Source organism: Thalassophryne amazonica, chromosome 8 (assembly GCF_902500255.1).
Source record: "Thalassophryne amazonica chromosome 8, fThaAma1.1, whole genome shotgun sequence".
Classification (NCBI taxonomy): Eukaryota; Metazoa; Chordata; class Actinopteri; order Batrachoidiformes; family Batrachoididae; genus Thalassophryne; species Thalassophryne amazonica.
In genome coordinates this window covers 54,473,698-54,493,460 of record NC_047110.1, presented here as the reverse complement: position 1 = coordinate 54,493,460, position 19,763 = coordinate 54,473,698, and the positions used below count along the sequence as shown (strand labels likewise).

Below are 19,763 nucleotides of genomic sequence, written 5' to 3'. Positions count from 1 at the left end.
TCAAACGTGCAAAACAAAAACAGAAAAGGGTTTGATTACAGTCCCAGTTGTCCAAAAAACAAACAAACATCTTCTAACCTGCAACTGTCTGACCACACCTGAAATAGCTAATTGACCTGATTGAGCTGGGAGAGAGGACAAATGTGCAGAATAGGGGTCCCTGAGGATCGGGATTAGGAAGCAGGGCTGTGAAATGAAAATTGTGAAATCCGAGGAAAATATGCAGAGGGTCTGGGGTGCACAGCTCCCACAGGGCCCTAGAAACCAAATTAATTTTGTATCTAATGATACGTTTTCAGCATCCCCTAGAAGAAAAAAAAAATCTCAAAAGAAGTGCATATTTAAATGATCCTATATTCAACCTTTACTTTGAACTGTCAATGATAAAGATGAAATAACAGAATATGACATGGAAGTAGGACCTGGAATTAAACTACATGAAATTCATGAAGCCTGAAAAGACTTAAAGCATTTCAAAACCCACAGCTAAAGCTTGTAGAATATTTTGAAAATCGTGGTAAAATATCAATAACATACCTTATCGTAAAAACGTCACATATTCTTGTGTAAATGTCTGTAAATCCATTCAAAGCCACAGTGTCTTTTTTTTTCCCAATGAAAGAAAGTCTAGATTAATTTTAAAAAGTCACATAATGTTATCTGAAATCCTGTTTGAACAGCACAATGTTTATTTTCCAAAAACAAAAAAAATTCTTACCATGTTTCTTGAGGGCACAAGATGCAGTCAGGTTTTGCCGTTTCTTTAATCTGTGTTCATGACAACGAACTTTAAATTCAACCCAGCGGTGCAATGTCCACATGCTACATTTAGCTTAAAGAACAGCATCTTGGAGCAGGCACACAGTGTCGCCGTAGCAACCAACCAGTCCCACTTTACGACAACTGTCGCAAAAGCTACGCTTTGAATGAGGCATTTTTCTCCGTGGACTTCCGCGGATTCGAGGATGTTGATCTCTATCTGTTAGATAGATCAGTGTCCGCGGACTTATAAAACTTGCACGATGTCGTAAAAAAACAAGATCGCTTTGCGATACGCATTTTAAAAACTCAGTGACAATCACGATTACAGAGTACAACACTAACACCCCCCATGATGAAATCCATGGAATTCCTCGAATCCATGGAGTTTTCACAGCCCTGGGAACCACTGCGCCTTCAACATTTGCTACTTCAAATGTGTAACTGAGGAAGTATTTAAGAGGAGAGGCTTTGACCTGAGTGGGCAGACAGCTAATAGAGGAAACAGATTGTGTAATGCTGCCTATTCACATTGACTAGTTCAGCAGCAGACTGTAGTGTTCAAAAATGCAACCCAATAGCATTCTGACAGCAAATACAAGAGACTTACTGTTCGTTGACGACAAAGATGCAGTTGTCTTGTGAGGGTGAGCCTGAGACAGGATGCTTGCAGGTCACCTTCCGCTCATTGTGACTGATAAGAAAACAGAGGGAGGATGGAGAACAAGAAGGACAGAGTCAGAGAAGACCACAGACACTTAAGAAGCGTCACTGATGATAAACCCATAACAGTATATGAACATTTAAATGCGGTTAATGGACTGGATGGTTACTGTCCTGAATACATAATGTTTTTAATGAACTGCAGCCTTCAATGAAAGAAAGCTCGTCATGAAAGACTATTCGTGAATGTAGGCAGGACAGAATACTGGGTCATTTCAGCAAGTGCAAAAACAGGAAGTCATCAACCAAGTGGAATTTTGACCAAGTTCACATCAATTATGAGAGTTAACAGAAGGAGCACTCAATTCAAAAACTAAACAAAAACGATAATTATGCCAAAAACAACAACTTCAATTTATTTATATAGTGTAAAAATCACACGTGTAAAGTCTAACCTTATCAAACCCCCTGAGAAAGCATACAGATGACAGCGGTAAGGAAAAACTCCCTCTTTGAGGTATAAGTCTCAAACAGACCAGACTCAGAGGGATGACCCGCTGTTTAGGCCATTCTAACAGTTACAAACATTTACAAAAAGTGCATAATGGTGCAAAGTCCATCAACAGTCCAAAAAAAAAAAAAAAAAAACCTGAATGTTATATCTAAATTCGAAACTGAAATAAAACTGAAAAAGGAAATATTAAGCTGATGCAAGAGGGGACTGCAAAAAAAAAAAAAAAGCAAAACCCAAAAACAAATAAAACTGAATTGTCGCAACTACATAGTCACAAAAGTATTTGGACCTAGATTAGTGTATTAGTTTTCAAAATAAAAATCAAGCACTCACCTCACTTATTATGAAAGAAAAATAAACATTCTGGCCAAATGTGATCGGCCTCAGACTGTTTTCCCATCTGACATGAACATTTAATAACAGAGGATGAGAGGATGTCATTCACCCAGCCTGCTGTCCTATTACGGCGGCATACAGTCTCTTCCATCCTAACATGATGCACACACCAGGATGTAAACCACACCAGTGTCTCCAGTGAGGGAGAGCACAAAACAGCCCAAGGCTTCTACAACAGCAGCAGATTTTCAGTTAAGTACAGCCTGGTCAGCATTCTGTGAGATCTGGGCACCTGAGGCCCAGAACGCTCAGCAAACGTGGGAAGAGGAATTAATATCTTTGCTGCTCTTTGCTGTCAGAAGCAAATCCTAAATGTGTGTTGCAAGTGTGTCATGCAAACAGCAAATACATTTCAAGTTTGCCAAATGAATTGAGATCAAACACGAGCTAACAGTTTGCTAATCTCATAACCTGCAGTATGGCAATCAGTTGTTATTCAGGGCTGCAACTGTTACCTATTTAATTTATTTATTACAGGACAAGTCATGCCTGGAGCATGTGCTGGTGTAATGCACCGTTCTGGGTCCAGGATTACAACAAACCAAGCATAGAACCAGTCAATCCCCACCTCTCGAAAGTAACCATCTTTCTGCAGTTGAGAGGTTAAATGTGCACGTGCCCTTGGTCTTCTCCAGCTATTGGCATCCTCAACATGGAGGCATCTACATTACAGATCATGCAAAGAGAAATGCACCACATGTTCAAAATGTCATAGCTGGTGTTTCTTCACAAAACAAGCGATTCATCTAACCTTAATTTGCCTAAAGCCCCGGTCCCACTGAGTGAAGAAGGAGTGAAGAAGGAGCCATGCACCCTGTTTTTTTGGTTTCGTGAGCTATCGTGGCATTATAGTGGCTCAGAATGGCTCTTAGAGGCATTATCTTCAATTAACGAGGCTCCTCTCTGAGCGTGGCGCTAATTTCAAGATGTTCAAAATTTAGCAACAACAGCGTGGCGCAGTTTGTGTTCGAGTTACTACTGGGTTTATCGAGGATTATAGAGGCAAATGTGTGGCACTTGCAGGACTATAGAGGCCTCTTCTCTGAACTACCTGGTGGCTACGTGGGCTAGCATGCCTCGCTATGTCTCGTATTTGCCCCGCCCAAACCTTAGAGCCACGCCCGGGTACACGCAGGTTCCACGTAGTGACTCCGCCCGCCTCTATAAGAACTTGTCCCACCACGCTCCGCCACCATTTTGCGACAGACCACACACGCAAGGACGATGAAGAGCACGCAAGGACGACGAAGAACACGCAAGGACGACGAAACACGACAACTACAAGAAGGATGGTTGGAAAAAAAGCATCCCAGAAAAATGCTACCCGTGCAACAGGTGCAGCTTCACCTCCGTCACCTGCGCCATCTGAGCCCGGTTCCTCTGCACTTCCATCTGAGGAGGGCCCCGAGATGACGGTAGATCTCTCGGTCAGGCCCACCCCAGCAGCTGGGCAGCCAAGCCGGACTCAGGAGGAGCAGGAGTGTGCGAAGCAAAGGAAGAGAAGGCCTCCAGTTATCCTGTCGGAGGAAACGACGGTTGAGTTGGCTGAGTGGTGGCGCGGTGCGGCCTACCTATACAACAGGCGGGACGTGCGGTACCACCACATCGAGTGGAAGAGGGCTGAGATTGCCAAGAAAGCCGAGGAGCATGGTCTAACCTGTGAGTCTGACAAACAGTGCTTTTTTTTTAATGTGTTTGTGTTTGGTGTGGGGTTTTTTTTTTTTTGCGAGTGTGTTTGGCGCGTGTGTGTTTTTAGTGTTTGGCGCGTGTGTGCGTGTGCTTTTTAATGTGTTTTTAATGTGTTTGGTGCACGCCTTTTTTCCGAGTGTTTGGCACGTGTGTTTTTTAATGTTTGGTGCACGCCTTTTTTCCGAGTGTTTGGCGCGTGTGTGCGTGTGCTTTTTAATGTTTGGTGCGCGCCTTTTTTCCGAGTGTTTGGCGTGTGTGTGCGTGTGCTTTTTAATGTTTGGTGCGCGCCTTTTTTCCGAGTGTTTGGCGCGTGTGTGCGTGTGCTTTTTAATATGGTTGCAGCGTGTCTGTGTGTGATTAGTATTATGGTTATTTTTTTGGTTCACCCAGTGTGTGTTTGGTGCATGTGTGTTTTTAACCTTTGGCACGGTTTTGTTAATGCTTGCACCGTGTGTGTGTGTTTTTTCTCAATTAATATTATGTCACATATTGATGTACTTTATATTTAAATAATTGCAGATGAACAGCTTGAACAGTGGATGAAGGGGATTCGTTCTCGGTTTGGTCGGCGGGAACCGCCTCCAAAGTCTGGCTCTGGAGCTGGGAAAGGCCTAACAGACCCAGAGAAGAGGATCAAGGCCATGTTCTCCTTTCTGAGGGACCATATTTATAGACAGCCTGGAAGGCAGTCTGCAAAGGTATGTTCATTAATGCTAAATTATTCCACTTCTTTTTAGTGCATATTCCTCTTTATAAAATACACTTCTCACCTTTATGTCTTTAGTTCCATAGACCATCACTGGCTGCTGAGGCATCAATTATCATCAGCTCATCGGCATCAGAGGAGGAGGGGGACTCTGTTGGTGACCCACAGACCTTGGACACAACTGCGGCATCAGGGGGACATCAGAGCCTGGGTGAGAGCCAGACCCTTGTCAAGGGCGAAGCATGGCTGGATGGTCCTGGCAAAGCAATGCGGCACACCAGGAAGAAGCACCGCGGTTATCCGGGTCCTGCGGATGCTCACACATCATCTTCAGCATCATTGGATGCTGCACTAACCAAGGTAAATATTTGTAGTACACTCTGCACTCTAGAGTAAGTGAAATATTCTGAAAAACTGTGGAGAAATTTAATGTTTTATGTATATGGTGTCTGTTAGCCAGCTAACTCCTTTTGTTTTTGTTTTTACAGTTCCTTGATGCAGCTGACAAGTCTTCACGCCAACTGGAGGCGATGTCAGCACGTCCATCAGGGTACGAGGGCAGAATGGCATCCTTCATGGAACACGTGAGGTCCACAGTTGCTTCCCAGGTCAGAGAAGAAGACTTCATGGGTCTCACGCTGGAGCTGATGTCGTGGATAAGTGACTGGGTGCTGGCGAAAAACCAGCAACATGAGAGGCAACAGCAGGCAACTCCTCCACCTCTACCTCAGGCCCATCCAGCCCGGTTTCGCCAGCAACATCAGTTTCCTCCTCCTCCACCTCAGGCCCCTCCAGCCCAGTTTCATCAGCAACAACAGTTTCCTCCTCCTCCACCTCAGGCCCCTCTAGCCCAACCTGGTTGCAGCCAGTGGTATCGGGGGTACACAGGTGGGGAATACCAGGATTGGTCTCCACAGAATCATGCTCCGCACCATTACCCCCCAGAGGCTCATCCACTGCCCCGCACTCCAACAAGATCATCCACACCACAGGCCAGCACACCAGTGGGAAACAGAAGTCAAGAATCGGGAAATCTCACTGCACTGAGTGGCTTTGGTGGTGGGGATGGTGACTTGCAGGACGTGTCTGGGGCATCAACATTCCTCCGTGCACTGACTGAACCATGCCATTAGTCAATCATTCTCGTAATTTTATATATATATATATATATATATACACAGTATATATAATTCCTGCTTTTCAACATTTTTTTTTTACAGCTGTACATTACATTTTTATTTGCAACTGTACATAGTTTGTTTTTTGCAATAAAAGGCTTTCCATTCTGGGCTGTGCTGATGCATTTTTGTAATTGTTGGTTTCACTGAAATAGTATTATGTGGTTAAATGTGCATAGAATCCTAAATGGATTTATTTGAAAGTGGTGCACAGATATTATGAAGCTCAGCTGACCCTGACACAATAGATCAACATTATTGTATTTGTGGTGGTTTTACCTTTGACAGCATTATTACATGCTGCTACATTGGTGGTTAATGTGGAATTTTTAATTTGCAAAAGGTTGAAATTTAAATTCTAAATTTTGAACATCAACAAAAAAAACTTGTTTGAAACAAGCTTTTTTTTTTTGCACAGACAGGTGTCATTATATCTGCTTGTTTCCATTTTCCTTTTGGGATTCTATTTGAAAATATTATTTTCAGCATGCTACAATTGTAAAACTGAGTGTTGATTATTTTAAGCAAGTTTTAGAAGTTAAAATGAACAGGTTGTCACACAAGTGGCAGCTTACAATACATAGACGTTTACCTTGAAATAACACAGAACAAACTAGAAATTTAAAAGGGTTTATTTGAAAAAGGTACCAAAACAAACGTTTACACTGCTCATATGGCTTTGCAACAACAGACTACTTTGGAGGCACCATCCTCTCTTGCCATGGCACTGCACCAGCTTCTGAAGTGTAGTAGAACTTCAAGTATTCTCTCATCAGCTTTCCTGCTTTGGCTGAAGAGTTTCCACCCAGAGCCTCCATTCCTCTCCATGCTTCGTTTGTGAGTTCATCCCTCCAAGTTCCTGGTATGAAATTTCCCTCTTCATCTTCATGATCACCTTCTGTGAGGGCCTGGTTTGGATCAGACTAAGAAGGTTATGAAGTATACAAGTATACATGCTGTTTTTTTTTGTTGCGCGCCATGAGCGGCTCTGTGCCGACCCGCGAAATCCTCTGCACGTCTTTCATTACAAAATCTCCTGTAACACTGTAATGTGCTGCAAAAGTGCTATGTCCAGCTCTTTTGCCATTTCTGTGGTAGTCACACAATGTCCCGGATCAACACAGGGTTCAGTTTGGAAATGATCTAGTCGTTCCAGCCTGGCAATGGCCGCTCGGTGCGCCGCGCGCCCTCCGCCGCTGTGGGCCGTCTTTAAAAAGGTTTTAACACTTCTTAATCCATGTGACGCCGACAGAATCTTCACCGAAAGCCATCTGAATCTTTCGAATGGTTTCCAACTGGCTGTCTCTAACAGTTTCTGAAAAAAAATTCATGGAGCAAAGTGGCAGTCGCTCTGCCATTTCCCTGATAATGAAAATCCGACGAGGGGGCTGGACCAGTGCTCACTCAAAGCCTGCCCACAGGCGAATGACGCAACCGACAGGCGTGAAAAAACTTACGCATGCGCACGAAGGTTCAAGCTTGGCTGATGCAAGCGCACATGATTCAAATCCATATAGTTTTTGAAAAAATAAAAAGGTCCTTTACTTTTCGGACAGACCTCGTACATTAAATGAAAATTGTAGCAGTATCCAAGGGGTTGTGGCATTATATAAATATACATTTATTAATCATCAGGAACTGCCATTGCTAAATAGAAATCTGTGTGGCATACATGAGTATGCGCATATGCATAATCTGTAAACATCCGTGTCAAAGTACAGGTAAGATGCTGGTTTTGTAGTGCACTACTCTCTCCCTTATTTCTAACATGTGCTATAGTAAATAGATTAGATTAAATAGAACTTTATTAATCCCTTGGGAAGACTCCCTCAGGGAAACTGAGGTTGGGTGTTCAGAGGTTTCTTCATTGCCATTGGAATGACTTTACCTGCATCCAAATCTTTAGTATTTACTAGCGTCTGTTAAGAACCTACCACCCAACCATTAATTCTGTTCCTCTTTTACACAGTGGTGTGCTGGCTGGGCAGCACATCCAAGAAGGACACATCCAGGATGGACAAACTGATCAGGGGGGCTGGCTTCATGGTTGGCATGAAAATGGACTCTCTGGTGACGGTGGCAGAGAAGAGAACACTGGACAAATTGCTGGACATTATGGACGATGCCAGTCACCCTCTGCACGCTGTCATCAGCAACCAGAGGAGCCTCTTCAGCCACAGACTGCTCCTTCCCAAGTGCAGGACCAACAGACTGAAAAACTCTTTTGTCCCTCAGGCCATCACACTGTACAACTCCTCACATGGGGGGGAGTAACAGGAAGACAGAGGACTGGAAGGAGAGGAACAGTAGTAGCCAGTAAACCAGTCGCGAGCAGTATTTCTGGTATTTATATATACTTTTATACTTAGATTTGAAAATTGTTTTTTTTTTTTACTTCACTGAAGAATCCTCTATAGACACATCGTACTAAAGATATCTAGTTCACTTGTCACTCATTAACTCCCAGGTATCACAGCCATTACAGTAAGAAAAAAAGCACATGGACCCTAAAGTCTTGGACCATCCTTCTCCTGCAAAGATATCAGTATATCCAAACACCTCTGTCCAGCTATCTCGGGACGCTATGAACACTCCTCAGGCATCTCTCGATGTCAAAGGCCAAGGACCCAGAGACTTTAATGTCAGTGCCAAGAAAAGTTGTTTCAGATGAGCAAGTAATATTTTAAGGATTTGTGGTTTCATGAAAAATGTAGAAAAATACACTAAGTTATTTATGCTTATCTTCTCTCCAATGTGAGTTTTGGTAAGCCCGAAATCTGGCCAGCCACAATATAAGAAGTTAAATCTGTATCTTAATTCCTTTGATTTGCCCTCATGACAATGCTGAACACTGTCGAGCCAGAAAGTCAGGCAGGTTGAGGCATGTGTCTGCTTGCATCCCTGGCATCACTATGTTACATGCCATTACACTCCTCTTCTGTGGCTGCTGCAGGATGATAAACAAGAACAGAAACTGTGTTGACACAAGTGACAATGCCCAAATTGGCAAATTCATGAGCTAGCCATGCAATGCTGTTTAATTTTATAAAATACTTTCCGACCAAACAATAATTACTTATCACAATTTATTAACTGGGTAGTGACCATGCCAAATATCTATGTAGCTAAACTGGTCATGTTAGTACAATGGCTCTGCAAGTTAACATAGTTATTTGGCATGGAACTGGCTGTGAGATGAGCCTGTTAACATCTGAGTCTAGGAGCATGTACTGGTGCCATGCTTCACTGCATCCTCCACAATAAGGACCTGCGCTGTTGAATATGAAAGGCAACCACCCAGGCAGACAACTGGTCCATCACTGCCACCCTACATCTGTCACACCCACATGATACTTGGGCATCCCTTTGGCCTCTACCAGTTGCTGACTTCCTCAGCACCAAGGCACCATTTTTATACCAGGTCCCTCCATTTTCAGAGGACACGAGTACCATGTTTTCCAGAGTCTGAGTATATAGGCCCTACAATTTATGGTGCAACTTACATACTGGAAAACTAGCAATTATGATAATGATAATTATTATTATTATTATTAATAATAAAGAGCTTTTCCAGGAATCAATGCACGAAACAAAATAAATGTCAATAATAAATAGTACACTAAAACAATGCATAAAAATCCCAAATTAAAGAGCTGATAAAAGATTAAAGAAAAAAGACACAAAAAACAAATGCACCCAAGTTTTCATCAGGGTTCATTTTAACACTGTCCCTCTATACAAAAAAGCCACAAAGAATAAAAAAAATATGTGAATTTTGCATGCACATAGGGTCCCAGGGATATGGAATGAATGGCATGCAAAGACCACCACTATAGGTTCTGTTAAAGTCGTAAATGCAAGAGCACCACACAGAGCTCAGCTTCATCATTGAAGTCTGGCTGTTTTTTTTTTACCTGGCTGCAGGACTACTATATTTCCATGCAGAATATTTCAGTCAGAGTGAGTGAAAAACTGATGAGACAGAGCACAACAATCAGAGAATCTTCACTTACACAAAATTGTGAAACAGACAAAATAAATTATTTTGTGACACACAGCAGTTCAGCTGTAAAATACAAATAAACACAAACACATGGCAACAATAATTTCTGCAATTTTCACTTGCTCCTGTAATTTCAATGCAAAAAAACACCTAAAACTATCACAACTTGCATTGAAACATTTTAGAAAAGCTGCCACATCATCATAAGATAAAGACATTCCAGCAGCTTATAATAACTAGATCACCACACTCATAGAGCACAAACCTCCGCCAATGCTAGTTTCCAATTCCACAAATTTTTTACCTTGGAAAAAAGGTCAAAGTCCTGTTAGAAGTGGCTTTTCATAAGCTAAAATACAGTTCAAAAGTTTACATATCCTGGTAGAATTGTTGATTTTTTAGGCCATTTTTCAGAGAATACGAATGATAACAGAAAAACTTTTTTCACTCATGGCTAGTAGTTGGGTGAAGCCATTTATTGTCAAACAACTGTGTTTACTGTTTTTAAATCATAATGACAACAGAAACTATCCAAATGACCATGATAAAAAGTTTACATACCCCAGTTCTTAATAGCATATATTGCTCCCCTTTAACATCAATGAGAGCTCGGAGTCTTTTGCGGTAGATGAGGCTCTTTGTTTTCTTTGATGGTAAAGCTGCCCATTCCTCTTGGTAAAAAGCCTCCAGTTCCTGTAAATTCCTGGGCTGTCTTGCAAGACCTGCACATTTGAGATCTTCCTAGTGTGGCTCAATGATACTCAGGTCAGGAGACTGAGATGGCCACTCTAGAACCTTCGTGAATGAGCTAAATTTTCTTTGACCAATATATAGAAGTACACAAAATCCTTACTTCACTGTCTAGTTCACGGTGCCAGGATATTCATGGACTAGATACCCTTTTCATAAAAACTTACAAAGACAGCTTAACAATGCCGATCACCAGACTTGTAAATCAATCCATAGTGGAAAACATATTTCCAAAGACTTTAAAAACAGCAATTGTCATTCCTATCCATAAAACAGGGGATAAACAAGACATTAATAATTACAGACCCATCCGTATTCTCCCAGTTGTGTCAAAGGCTCTTGAAAAGGTTGTAGCTAAGCAACTCATTGCACATCTCGAGGCTGAAGACCTGCTACATCCTATGCAGTTTGGGTTCAGGACAAACCATTCAACAGAAACAGCTTGCTGCCTCCTTGTCAAAAACATAAAAAACCATCTGGATAATGGAGGAGTAGTAGGCTGAACTTTTTTTAGATCTACGAAAGGCCTTTGACACAGTCACCCGATTCTTCTCTCTAAATTAACTAAATTCAAACTGTCTGTGAATATTCTGACCTGGTTAAAATCTTATCCATCAGACCGTTCTCAATGTGGTCGCATTAATGATACCACATCCTCTATCATAGCCGTTGACATCAGGATGCCCCAAGGGTCCAATTTGGGCCCTTTGCTCTTCTCCCTCTATGTAAACGACTTGCCATCTGTGATACAGGAGGATATTTATATTCAAATGTATGCAAATGACACAGTCATTTATACTTGGGGGAGACATACTGAGCAGGTCGCTACTAAACTGACTGAGGCCATGGGTAAAGTGGCAGCGTGGCTATTACAGTCAAGCTTAACTTTAAACATAAAGAAAACATCCACTATGTATTTTTACAGCAAATCAAAAAAGTGTAACCTTCCAAATGTGTATGTAAAAGGGGAACAGATTGAAAATGTAACAGAATATAAATACCTAGGTGTTATCCTAGATCCTTTGTTTACTTTTAAAAAACATATAAAACAAATGTGTCACAGACTTAAATTTAATTTTTTAAATGTATCAGGAACTCTCTAACTTTGGAAGCAGCAAAAACTTATTTTAATGCAATGATAGATTTTGCAATGATCTAGATTTTATTACTGTATCACATGCTGGTCACAAGGACATAAAACCACTTTGAAGCCGTTAGAATCTATTCACAAACAAGCCTTAAAAATCTTGGATCGGAGAACAAGGCGGCACCATCACTGCCATGTACTGGAAAAACACAGATTGCTGAATTTTGAAAACATTCAAAGAATGGCTAGTATCCAATTAGTATGTATATACGAGGGCTGTCCATAAAGTATAGGTCCTTTTTATTTTTTTCAAAAACTATATGGATTTCATTCATATGTTTTTACGTCAGACATGCATGAACCCTCGTGCGCATGCGTGAGTTTTTCCACGCCTGTCGGTGACGTCATTCGCCTGTGAGCACTCCTTGTGGGAGGAGCCGTCCAGCCCCTCGTCGGAATTCCTTTGTCTGAGAAGTTGCTGAGAGACTGGCGCTTTGTTTGATCAAAATTTTTTCTAAACCTGTGAGACACATCGAAGTGGACATGGTTCGAAAAATTAAGCTGGTTTTCAGTGAAAATTTTAACGGCTGATGAGAGATTTTGAGGTGACACTGTCGCTTTAAGGACTTCCCACGGTGCGAGACGTCGCGCTGCGCTCTCAGGCGGCGTCATCAGCCTGTTTCAAGCTGAAAACCTCCACATTTCAGGCTCTATTGATCCAGGACGTCGTGAGAGAACAGAGAAGTTTCAGAAGAAGTCGGTTTCAGCATTTTATCCGGATATTCCACTGTTAAAGGAGATTTTTTGAATGAAAGACGTGCGGACGGGTCCGCGCGTCGGGACGCAGCCGGCGCGGAGCGGCGGCACAGGAAAAACACCTCCGTGTTGATAACCATTTGTAAAATCCAGGCGGTTTTTGATGGCTTTCAGTGGAGTGAGTATATGAGAAATTGTTTAACAGCTGGACATGTTCCAACTTGTCCTTAAGGCTTCCAACAGAGGTGTTTTTCCTGTGGCGGAGCGTCCCGACGCGCGGACCCGTCCGCACGTCTTTCATTAAAAAAATCTCCTTTAACAGTGGAATATCCGGATAAATGCTGAAACCGACTTCTTCTGAAACTTCTCTGTTCTCTCACGACGTCCTGGATCAATAGAGCCTGAAATGTGGAGGTTTTCAGCTTGAAACAGGCTGATGACGCCGCCTGAGAGTGCTGTGCGACGTCTCGCACTGTGGGAAGTCCTTAAAGCGACAGTGTCACCTCAAAATCTCTCATCAGCCGTTAAAATTTTCACTGAAAACCAGCTTAATTTTTCGAACCGTGTCCACTTCGATGTGTCTCACAGGTTTAGAAAAAATTTTGATCAAACAAAGCGCCAATCTCTCAGCAACTTCTCAGACAAAGGAATTCCGACGAGGGGCTGGACGACTCCTCCCACAAGGAGTGCTCACAGGCGAATGACGTCACCGACAGGCGTGGAAAAACTCACGCATGTGCACGAGGGTTCAAGCATGTCTGACGTAAAAACATATGAATGAAATCCATATAGTTTTTGAAAAAAATAAAAAGGACCTATACTTTATGGACAGACCTCGTATATATATATATATATATATATATATATATATATATATATATATATATATATATATATATATATACTCAACAAAAATATAAACGCAACACTTTTGGTTTTGCTCCCATTTTGTATGAGATGAACTCAAAGATCTAAAACTTTTTCCACATACACAATATCACCATTTCCCTCAAATATTGTTCACAAACCAGTCGAAATCTGTGATAGTGAGCACTTCTCCTTTGCTGAGATCATCCATCCCACCTCACAGGTGTGCCATATCAAGATGCTGATTAGACACCATGATTAGTGCACAGGTGTGCCTTAGACTGCCCACAATAAAAGGCCACTCTGAAAGGTGCAGTTTTATCACACAGCACAATGCCACAGATGTTGAAAGATTTGAGGGAGCGTGCAATTGGCATGCTGACAGCAGGAATGTCAACCAGAGCTGTTGCTCGTGTATTGAATGTTCATGTCTCTACCATAAGCCATCTCCAAAGGCGTTTCAGAGAATTTGGCAGTACATCCAACCAGCCTCACAACCGCAGACCACGTGTAACCACACCAGCCCAGGACCTCCACATCCAGCATGTTCACCTCCAAGATCGTCTGAGACCAGTCACTCGGACAGCTGCTGAAACAATCGGTTTGCATAACCAAAGAATTTCTGCACAAACTGTCAGAAACCATCTCAGGGAAGCTCATCTGCATGCTCGTCGTCCTCATCGGGGTCTCGACCTGACTCAAGTTCGTCATCGTAACCGACTTGAGTGGGCAAATGCTCACATTCGCTGGCGTTTGGCACTTTGGAGAGGTGTTCTCGTCACGGATGATGCAGAGGAGATGTATTGCACTGCATGAGACAAATGGTGGTCACACCAGATACTGACTGGTATCCCCCCCCCAAATAAAACAAAACTACACCTTTCAGAGTGGCCTTTTATTGTGGGCAGTCTAAGGCACACCTGTGCACTAATCATGGTGTCTAATCAGCATCTTGATATGGCACACCTGTGAGGTGGGATGGATGATCTCAGAAAAGGAGAAGTGCTCACTATCACAGATTTCGACTGGTTTGTGAACAATATTTGAGGGAAATGGTGATATTGTGTATGTGGAAAACGTTTTAGATCTTTGAGTTCATCTCATACAAAATGGGAGCAAAACCAAAAGTGTTGCGTTTATATTTTTGTTGAGTGTATATATATATATATATGTGTGTGTGTGTGTGTGTGTAAGAAATTGTTCAATGCTATTTCCATGTTTTCTTACACACAATCTATTTTGTTTTGTGATTTAGATGTGTAATAGTACAGCCTCTAGTATTTCCAACACAGCTTAAAGTAACTTAAGCTGTGTTGTAAATACCACTAGAAATTAAATTGATTAGTATTGTGTAGAGAATGGTGAATTGTTCTGTGGTAGATGAATGGATGTCATATGATCTGATTGTAACTGACTGTGATATGGTCTGACATTGTTTGCCTGTGAAAGTGATTTATTGTGGCAGAGATATTGTGAAATTTCATTGTTAATTTATTTGATGTACCCAGGGACTGCAGATGGAAATGAGCTATTTAGCTATAATCTGGTGCAACTCATCTCTGTCTCATTGAGCTTAATGATGCTGTACATTGTCCCTTAAATAATTTAATAAACTAAAAACTAATTATGTATAGCTGTAAAATGTGCTTTAACAACAATATGGCTATTTGCATATGAAGCGTGCGTGATTCAGGCGCACTAATTAACGCAATGTCTACTGCTACAAGCACTATACCACTGATAACTTTAGAGAAAATACCAAAATAATAGTCACTCTTTTAGACATGTAGCATCTGCCCCGTGGGAAACATGAGTTACTTGCTCAGGGAGAAACATGGCTGGAATAAGGTCCGGAACTCCGGATGCTCAATACTTGGCCAAGTTTCACCAACAAAGTGCTTGGAATAGATGCATTTGTCCTTGATATATTTGTGAGAGAAATTTGGTCAACCACAAGCAATCCTCGAGTCCACCGCTTGTACTTCTCAGTGGTTTCAAGGATGGGATAAAGTTTACTCCTTCCATGTAATCCTTTGCAGGTATCTTGAATCGCTCTGCGTCCGAAACAGGCCAAAGCTACGGTGCTTTGTTGCCACCGTTTTTGGCTTGAAGGGCTATTCGGCAGAAAATAAAACGAAAAAAAAGCTGACTTGGTCCTTTGAGATGGAGGGAAAAGTTCAGTGCAGGCTTCTCCTCCTTCAGCCATGAAGCAGAGCTAGCCAACGTTAGCTGCCTGTTTTTAAACAGAGACAGAGGTGCGTACCAGGGGGAAGGGCGGCAGCGGCTGCCTCTGCTCTGCCTGTCAAGAATTCTCATAACCGCTCATACCATAGGGACGGCATAACAGAAAATTTTAGTGGTTTTGATACTGTGGCTTTTTCATACCGCGGTATACCGTGAAACCGGTTATCGGCCCATGTCTATTCAGATCAGGTGCACGATGTGGTTACACATAGTGTGAACCCTGCGTGCACGAATCATCGCAGCAGCATCGTGCACGCCTGCCTGTCAGTGCGATGTTTCGTGGTTCACACATACGAGGTCTGTTAGAAAAGTATTGGACCTTTTTATTTTTTTCAAAAACCATATGGATTTGAATCACGTGTGATTACATCAGCCAAGCTTGACAGACGTGCGGAATTCCTCCGCACGTCTGTCTCAATGTGCCGAAAAAGTGCTGATGTCCACGTCTTCCGCAATTCCTGTGCTAGTCAGAGGATGTCCCGAATAAAACACAGCGTCCAGTTTGGAAATGAACGGTACATTCCACTGTTACAGGAGTTTTTGTCATGGAAAGAGGAGTGGAGGAATTCCGTGCATCACGGTGGAGCCGCATGGCGCAAAGCAACGCCGTGATGAAGCCTCACAGGACATGTTCTGGCATGTCCAGGCTCATCCACAATTTCTCGGTTAGTTACACAACTGAAAACCCACCGACAGCCGTCTGAAAGCCATCTCAAAGCCATCCTGTGAGACCAACACGGAGGTGGTTTTGTCCCGCGCCATGAACGGCACGGTGGCGCATCTGTCTGCTTTTCTTTCCATGAAAAAAACTCCTGTAACAGTGGAATGTGCCGAAAAAGTACTGAGGTCCACATCTCCTGCCATTTTTGTGTAAGTCAGACGACGTCCCAGATCAACAAAGCCTTCACGTTGGAAATTATCTGGTTGATTCAGCCTGTCGATCGGTGCTCGGAGCGCGGCGCGCTCTCAGCAGCTGTGGGCGGTCTTTAAACCGGCTAGAGCACTCCTTAATCTGTGTAATCACCATAAAATTGTCCCTGAAAGCCAACAGAATTTTCCGAATGGTGTCCACCTGGAGGTCTCTCACAGTTTCTGGAAAAATTGATGCAGCAAAGCTCCAAATCGTTCAGACATTTATTTGCAATAAAAATCCGACGAGAGGGGTGGACCACTGCTCACACAAAGCCTGCTCACAGGCGAATGACGCAACCGACAGGCGTGAAAAAACTCACGCATGCGCACGAAGGTTCAAGCTTGGCTGATGCAATCACACGTGATTCAAATCCATATGGTTTTTGAAAAAAATAAAAAGGTCCGATACTTTTCTAACAGACCTCGTATCAGCTGCTCCGACGGGTGTCGCCCTGGAGTTGTACATATTCGCACTGTGTGTGAAGGGGCCTTAAGGAAAACTGTCATACATCATACATAAACATTTGCAAGTCACTGACACTGTATTTGACTTTATACACATCATTTATCAAGAAAGAGTAGAGCACGTAGATCAGTGGGTTTAGGAGTTGGACTACCAATATGTAGCTGTGGATTTGATTCTCTTTCAGGCTACCTGTCTGTGTCCTTGTGCCTGTGTCTGTTGCAAGACACCTTATTTGCATTTTCCCAGTCAACCCAGCTGTAAATAGGTACTGGCACTAGCGTTCAGTACAGTGGGGAGGTCTGTAAAAATGACATTCCGTAATGGCAAATGCAGTTTTTTTTAACCCCTTGAATACAAGTCTTTAACAGTGCAAGCACATCCCGACTTTAATTCTGACCCCACTGTGGTGGTGTACACAATGTAAAATTACAAAAATTGTGTCATTTTCCAAATACAAAAAGACCTGTCAGAAGTGGTCAGCAAACAATGGGAGAAAAAGATGAAATGGAAGAAATGGAGTAAACTGTAGTAACATCAAGCCTTGACTCATTGTATGTGAAATGTTGGGCAATCATTAAGTATCTCAACTAATGTAGGATGCACTAAAAACAGAAGAGAGGCAAGTTTCAGCCCAAAATAATACACTCCTTAAACATGGGGTGCTCGTGTACTGAAAAGAGCAAATATGAAATAGGGGGTTTAGTTTCAGTTGAGGCTGGAGTGCAACAGTCTCCACAGCCCTAGCCTATAATTACTGGAGGCAGTGCTGGCAGCAGAGCACTCTCTGTGGTCTTAGTGCAGACCAGTGGCTCCATTTTTCTTTGGTATCCCTTCACACATCTCTAAAATGCTCTGCACGTAGGCTGGCCTCAGATTTAACAAAGATAGCCTGGATAAATGTAACATACATAGTAGTGGTATGAAAGAATGATTTAAATATGCTCAAGACAGAGAAACAGCGTTCCAACTCTCAAATGAAGATTCTACAGAATCCTTTATTGTGTAAGATTTGACACTAGACATTTTCTTAATAATGGCTGGGCATTTGAAAGAAAAAAAAAACATTCTGAATAAACAGTCACAACAAAGGCAGGGGTGGTGGAAAAGTGGTTTGTGTGCTTGGTTTTGGTGCGGAAGGTTTCCGGTTCAAACTCCACCCCTGCCACATTGCTCTATGTAATGTGGAGTTGCATTAAGAAGGGCATCCAGTGTGTAACTTGTGCAAAAATCAACATACAGATCCACCTTGGATCTGCTGTGGTGACCCTGAGTGAAAACAAGGAAGCAGCTGACTAAACAGTCACTATAAACCTGGTTTCATATGATGAACTAGTCATAGAATGATGGACAATACATGACATAAAACTGAATTAAAAGTGTGCAATAGCTGATAGTGTTTGCATTGATCACACTGATCAAAACAATCCCAAAATCACTTCTGTTGTCTCCAGCTCATCTTTTATTGAAATACCCTGCAAATTCCTGCAAATGTACCATTTGTTCTAACCCAATAGGGTTTCCATGCCACTCCTTTAATTATTTGGAATGATGTTTTACTCTGTTCCCTCTTGTGGCAGGGCATGCAACCCATGAAGAACTCCAAATTGGTTAATTTGGACCAAATAGCCTATATTTGAATGAATGAATGAATGAATGAATGAATGAATGAATGAATGAATGAAAACTGTTTATTTCGAACATTTGATACAACAACAATTACAAGATAGATCAGTAAAGACAACAACAAAAAAGTTCCTACTGTGTACCCAACATGTCCGAAAAGGGGTAGGGTGAAGCATCAGCTTATTTATCCCTACCCCTTCTTCCCCACAACCAGTAATACCCTTTGCCACATATACACATAGACACATCAAAGGCTTCAGCAACACAATATTAAAGGTCACATATTATGGTCCTTTTCAACCATTTTCAGAGATCCTAACAAAATGTCTTTGATGTTTCTGTCTTAAAAATCCACTCCAGTCCCAGATTTTAGCATGCCCATAAGTTCCTCTGTTTCAGCCCTGCTCAGAACAGGCTGCTTCTGTGAGCTGACCACGCCCATCTTGGAACATGATGTAGTTTGGGCTTGTCAGTGTGTGTTTTCTGGCATAATAAATGCACACACGCATGTCGGCTGCAGCAGTTGAGCAACGTGCATCACGCAACAATGGTGATGACATTTCAGGCACAGTAAATACACACACACACACACACATGCAACAGCAGTAGCAGTCGAGCAATGCGCACTAGGGCTGAAACGATTAGTCGAGTAATTCGAATAATTCGATTACAAAAAATGTTCGAGGCAAATTCTGTGCCTCGAAGCTTCGTTTAACGTTGTAGTACATATGCGAGGCCTGTGTGTGGCGCTGTAATGTCCCCAGAAAAACAAACAGAAGAAGAAGTAGAGCAAGCGCTAATCAAATTAGCACAAAAGCTACAGCTTTCCAACGTGACAAACAGAGGGAAATAAAGCCTTTTAGGAAAAAGGCGGTCCACGCTGATCATCTACAACAGCTTACTGTGCATTTAAAGCAAAGCAGTGTGCTTGTTTTTTTTTTTAACACAGTTTCGTCCGCTGGCCGCTCTACGCGCGGCCGGCTGCTGCCTCTCTCTGCCCGGTGTGAGCGGCTCAGCACTGGCCTCACACAGCTCCGTCCCGGCCACAGACAGTCTCTGGAAGAAGTCCACTCTTTCTTCTGTGTGACTCACAATGAGTGTTTTGCTTTTTAATTATCGCTTTTTTGGGCAACACACAATGCTTCACAAA

General features: G+C 42.4%; 1 protein-coding gene across 11 annotated transcripts in view; it reads right to left on the bottom strand.

The window, feature by feature from the left end:
* The window catches only part of LOC117515633 (pleckstrin homology domain-containing family A member 5-like), a 366,809-nt gene that overhangs the window by 134,703 nt on the left and 212,343 nt on the right, over positions 1 to 19,763 (bottom strand). For all 11 annotated transcript variants that reach the window (XM_034176275.1, XM_034176273.1, XM_034176274.1 and 8 more), the window contains exon 4: positions 1,370 to 1,453. In XM_034176275.1, coding sequence (XP_034032166.1) covers positions 1,370 to 1,453 — 84 coding nt within the window. The remainder of the gene's footprint in view (positions 1 to 1,369; positions 1,454 to 19,763) is intronic.